General features: G+C 55.4%; 1 protein-coding gene across 1 annotated transcript; it reads left to right on the top strand.

Annotated features, from left to right (window-relative positions):
• Positions 1 to 932: 932 nt before the first annotated feature.
• Positions 933 to 3,739, top strand: S100A9 (S100 calcium binding protein A9). The gene is made up of 3 exons (XM_043877757.1): positions 933 to 1,087; positions 1,379 to 1,601; positions 3,347 to 3,739. The coding sequence occupies exons 2-3, from the start codon at positions 1,452 to 1,454 to the stop codon at positions 3,644 to 3,646; spliced, it is 450 nt and encodes a 149-aa protein (XP_043733692.1). The 5' UTR covers positions 933 to 1,087; positions 1,379 to 1,451; the 3' UTR covers positions 3,647 to 3,739.
• The last annotated feature ends 1,849 nt before the right edge of the window (positions 3,740 to 5,588 follow it).

The following is a 5,588-nucleotide window of genomic DNA, read 5'->3' as shown; positions in this document are numbered from 1 at the left end:
GAGAGAGACCTGAAAGACAGGAACTTCAGGCGTTGGCCTGCAACCATGCTTTGTTCAGCACATACCATGTTTCCTAGTTAACGTTTTTATTTTCCTTTAAAAGTAGTTGACGAATCTTATAAGCAAGAGTTTTCACAGAAAAAATCAGATTTCCTGAACCTTTGGGAGGTCCATTAACAAAAGATCCACTCTCTCACGTGGCTGCCTTCCCCTGAGGATGAGTAACAGCGGCCCCCTCAAGTGAAGAATGCTCTGGTTTGCCACAGTCCCCACCACGCTCTAGTCCCTGCAACCCTGAGGCCCCATGTCTGCTGCCACAAGTCACACTTCTGACGGCGCTCTGGGTTCTTCGGCCCACACGGCTTGGCCCCTTGGCTCCGGGTCTCTAGTTCCTGTAAGCTTGGGTCTCGGATCCTTGGTCCAGAGCGAAACGTTCCCTGATAGAGGCAGCAGAGGGCGCTGTGGACGCACACACAAGAGGCACCCTGGCGAACTTGCCCCGATAGCCTGAAACAGAGATTTCCTAACTGAGGAGGGAACCGCACAGGATGGCTGCAGGCTGTTGTCTGCACTTCCTCCATCAGCTTGAACAATGGAGGCAGACCCCTCGCCCTCTTAAGAGCCAGAGTCAGACAGGCGCAGGAAGGCTCAGCTGCATGGGGAGCCAGAGTGGGTTGGCCACCTCAGGGGTCCTCAGCCCACCAGCAGCCCCTGGCTATCACAGATGGGAAGCACAACCTCGGTGGTTGTTGAGAGAGGGGTCCGAGAAGAGAGGCAGAGTGCTTCCCACCTCACTCAGTGGGGACAGGGGTGTGGGGTGGAGGGGAAGTGGACTAAGCAACCAGCTTCCTCCCAAACCAGCTCCAGGCCAGGGCTGGGAATTTCACAAAAAGTCAAAAAGAGCTCTGTGAACACTTCCTGTCCTGGCCCAGCCCCCTTCCTGGCAGTGAAACATCCCAGCCTGGGGTTACCACATAGGCTCACCCATGAGGCAATCTTCACGCTAGAGGGCTGTCTGGATCAGTGGTGTATAAAAACTGGGCCCGCATCTTGCTCTCAAACCCTTCTGCGTGGCTCCTTGGCTTGGGTAAGTGAGCTACCAGCTCTCCCGGGGCCGGAGCCTGCTCACTGACTCTTCACCCCCCTTACCCATCTTCCTTTCAAACCTGGAAGCCCTCCTTGATTGACTGCTCACTTTAAATCTTCCTTCCCTTTTTCTTAGGTCATGCTCTGCTATCCTCAAAGGCTCTCTTCTGGGGCATTCCCTAGACATTCTATAAGCCATTCCTCTCATGTCTGGAACTGGGTCATCTCCCAGTTCAGTTGCAGTCCCCAATTTCTTTTCATTCTGTATTTTTCTCTTCATTCCTGTGTGCAGACAGTAGGAGGGTCAAGAAAGCTTGACAGTCTTCTAAGCACCCTGCTCCATTGCTCAAACAGAAGGCAGGAAGATGGCGGACCAAATGTCACAAATGGAATGCAGCATAGAAACCATCATCAACATCTTCCACCATTACTCTGTACGACTAGGGCACCCGGACACCCTGATGCAGAAAGAATTCAAACAGCTGGTGAAAAAAGAGCTGCCAAACTTTCTCAAGGTAAGGCTGGATTCCTGGCAGACCTGAGTCAGTCTGGGCTAAGGATGGAGAATGGGGATACAATCTGCAACCATCAAGGAAAATGTTCCTGACCCTCAACCCAGCCTCCAAAGACAGTGGGCTCCGTGTTTGGAGCAGGATTTGGACCCTGTCACTAGAGGTGGTCCACAGTAGGTGGCACCAACAGACAGCTTGTGCAGCGTGCTAGGTTCTGTCCCAGGCAGGGCACATAGTGGCCAACAGGGACCCACTGTCTCAAGGGGAGAGGCACGTGGCAAACGTGTTGACCAATCAGGAACACAGATAGATCCACTGCCAATAGAGTGCTGTGGGCAATGTGGACTGGGCAGGAGAGAGGTAACTAGTTAAGTACGTGAAGGGTCCCTCCAAGGGGACCTTTGAGCTGAAACCTGAGTGTTGGGAAGGGGCTATGGGAACCAAGTGACAACGACCCTTGGAAGGAAGCTAATGAGACTGCAAGCATCAGATGAACTTAGAAGACCCAAGAGGACTTTTCTAATCCATAGGCTCTCTGGGAGGAAACAAATAAACAGCATTTGGGAAGGGACCCAGCCCAGCATGAGTGGACAAAGCACTCCATAACATGTTAGTTTATTTCCCTGGTCTGAAAATGATCTGGCAGCTCTAAGAAAAGGAAGATTCATTCCACTGGATCTTTTTGTTTTCTTTACAAATTTGGTGACTTGGGGGACACAGGTGCTGTGCTCAGAAGGGCGGGACGTGTAAGTCCCAGTCTCAGTTCCATTCCCGGAGCAGGATAGCCCAGAATAGGTGGCCAGCCCTGCCTGGGGCCCCTCCCCACCTTGGTAAGGTGGAGAATTACAGTGGACAGAGTCGGGGGACACTGATAGCTCCCCGCAGGGGCAGAATTCAGCAAGCCAGACTCTGGGTCAGGGGGGACAAGAGGCGATACAGCCAAGAGGTTGTGTGGGCAAGGTTGTCATCTGTGTGACCCCCTACTCCGCCCCATCCACCACCCCCGACATGCAGAGCAGATAGGCCAGGAGGGAAAGCCAGGCCCCTGCCCGGGGTCTGCTAAGGAGTGAGAGCTCTGCCAGGACAATGGCAAACATACAGAAGAGGAGATCATGGTGAAGCATTGCAAGAGGAGACAGCAAAATTGCCCAGCCGGTGGCGGGTAGAGCTGGAACCCAGGGGGGCCTGGATCCCCCCCTCATGCCCTTCCTTGCACACATCACACCATCTCATTTCCCTTAGATGCTTCCCCACCCTACAGGCTGAAATGAGGGTCACTAGCCTGGAGAGGGAGGGGAGAGGAGGGCGTGATGCTGACAGAAGCGGTGAGAACGGGACAAGTCCAGGCTCTGGGTCAGATCGTAACGTGGGTGTCCTCCCTTCCACTCCCAAGCTTTGGCAATCTGCACGAGCTAGTTACCCTCTGCAAGACCATTTTCTCAGGTGTTCCTCAGGGAAGATTCCAAGTCTCTCTATAATTGCTGTAAGAACCCAGTGAGGAGACATCGCTGTACTTACTGCGTGACCTTGGGCGAGTCACTTGACCTCGGATCCTCTCCTGTATAAGGGAGTGAATCATGGTGCCCAGTTGTGTGCAGAAGGAATTAGACCGTGGCTAATAGATGCTGTAGCTGAGGCCCAGAAGCCCAGTGTCCCTGTGCCTCTGCCATCGGGTCACTTGCAGTGCTCCTCCCCGTCCCCAACCCTGGCCACACCCAGCCCTGACGCCCCATGTCTCCCACCTGCAGAAGCAGAAGAAGAATGACAAAGCTATCAACGAGATCATGGAGGACCTGGACACAAACCAGGACAAGCAGCTGAGCTTCGAGGAGTTCATTATGCTGGTGGCCAAGCTGACGGTAGCCTCCCATGAGGAGATGCACAAGACCGCACCCCCAGGAGACGGCCACAGGCACGGGCCAGGCTTCGGGCAGGGTGGCTCGGGCCCATGCCCCAGCCAGGGTGGCTCCGATCACAGCCACGGAGGTCACGGCCACAGCCACGACCACGGCCACGACCATGGCCACGGTCATGGCCACAGCCACTAATCAGGAGGCCAGCCACTGCCCACCTAGAGCCTCAGGGCTGCCTTCGCTGTGGGGCAGGGCGATGGGGGTGAAATAAAGTCTTCCTCCGAGTCAGTGCTCTGCGTGCTTCTTCCCCCTCCCCCCTCCCAACCTGACCTTCCCAGAAGCCTGGGCATCAGACAGTCCTGGGCCTTAATTGGCCTCAACTTCTTCATTCAGTAATAACAAAAAAGAGAAGCAGAGAAACTGTGAGTCTCTTCTGGGTCCCCTGGGCTCATCTCCTGGACCATCTCCTCCCCCATGACCCCAGACCCCACTGCTCAGGTGCCCCTTACCTCACCCCAGCTCAGGATCTCCCAGTCCAGATGGTCAAGTTGGCCATTGTCACCACAGAAGGAAACAGGTGTCATACCTTCCCCTCAACCTTCCAGCCACGTCCCAACCCAGCCCTACCCCCTCTTTACCCAATGCTGTGCACACAGCCCTCTCTCTCCTACTAGAATCTTGAGTGTGTGAGTGTTCTGTGCTGTCATGTCTGACGGTTCGTGACCCCATGGACTGTAGCCTGCCAGGCTCCTCTGTCCATGAGATTTTTCCAGGCAAGAACACTAGAGCCAGATGCCATTTCCTTCTCCAGGGGATCTTCCCGACCCAGGGGTCGAACCCACATCTTCTGCATTGGCAGGTGGATTCTTTACCACTGAGCCACCTGGGAACCAGAACTTTAGGCCTCTGAAAGTCCTCCAGATGTGCACGCAGACAGAGCGTGTCTGAGGAGGAACGCTAGACTCAAGGACAGATGAGATGTTACCCACAGATGGAGTTCTGAATCATGGGGGCATTGGGCATCTCTAGCAGACCCAGAGTCCTTCCCATGGACACAAGGGAAGGTGTGCCCACAGGTGGGGAGCAGAGCCCTGGCCCCAGGAGGATAGAAGCTTGAGAAGGGCCCAGCCTGTCCGCTAGAAGAAACCAGAGCCATCCCTGGGTCTGCAGCCATGAGGCCCAACCAGCGCCATGAGGAGGGACGCTGGGTCTGGGGAGCCTCTCGGGCCTGCAGGTTCTGATCCTAAGACTCCAGGACAAGCTGAGCTCCTGGAAGGGGCGGGAGTTCCTCCGGGCCTTGTCGGTAGCTAAGAGCTCAGGGCAGCAGAGGCCCTGGCTGCCCTGTGAACCTGCAGCCTGGCCTGGCTCCCAGGTTCCCTGCCTCAGCAGCCTCCAGACCCAGGCGCTCGCCTCAGAGACACCCAAGTGACCCCCCTGCCCTCGCTGCTTGCCCTGAGCACAACTTCTCCCGGGTCATCACTGGCCTGGGGTGAGCCTTCCAAACACCAGAGCCCGAATCAGGGTCATCCTGCCCTGTGCTTTCAGCAGAGAGAGAACTCTGACAGGATTAGGATGGGGCACAGGGCAGGAAAAGATGAACAGCATCCATCCCCTGGGTTACAAGTAAAGAAAGCGAGGCACAGCGTGGAGAAGGGTCAGACAGTGGTGGTTGGTGAAGATGGCAGAGAGCCTTGAATCCATCTTCTCTGCAGCCTGGATCTTGCAGCTCCTTCCCCAATGCTGAGCACGAAGCCAGGAACCACGCTTAGATTCCAGCTCCCTGCAGCCTGCCTGCCATGGACCTTGCACATCTTATTTTAAGAGCCTTTGCTATGGTGACAGGGATGTCAGGGTTCCTGCTTGAGAGTATGGGGGTGTTTCCAGGAAGCACTCCATGCTGTGAGCTTGGAGAGCAGAGTTCAGAAGGTCCCAGTCCCTTCCCTGCCCAGGACACCCTATAAGTGGGGAGACATCTCCTGACAACCGTTCTAAGCCACCCTCAAGTCCCTGCTGTGCTGCTTGGTGCAGGAGAAAGAGAGCTGACCTGGCAATTGGGAGGTTTTTTCAGTCCTTAAGTCATGTCCGACTCTTTGCAACCCCATGGACTACAGCATGCCAGGCTTCTCTGTTCTTCACC

Source organism: Cervus elaphus, chromosome 20 (assembly GCF_910594005.1).
Source record: "Cervus elaphus chromosome 20, mCerEla1.1, whole genome shotgun sequence".
Classification (NCBI taxonomy): Eukaryota; Metazoa; Chordata; class Mammalia; order Artiodactyla; family Cervidae; genus Cervus; species Cervus elaphus.
Note: the sequence above shows the minus strand (reverse complement) of the source record. Positions and strands in the feature narration are given on the sequence as shown.

Bases quoted from the DNA above. Each gene is read 5' to 3' on its own strand.
- S100A9 (XM_043877757.1), top strand. From the start codon at position 1,452: ATGGCGGACCAAATGTCACAAATGGAATGCAGCATAGAAACCATCATC. The intron at 1,602-3,346 runs GTAAGGCTGGAT...TCCCACCTGCAG, and splicing joins AGCTGCCAAACTTTCTCAAG to AAGCAGAAGAAGAATGACAA.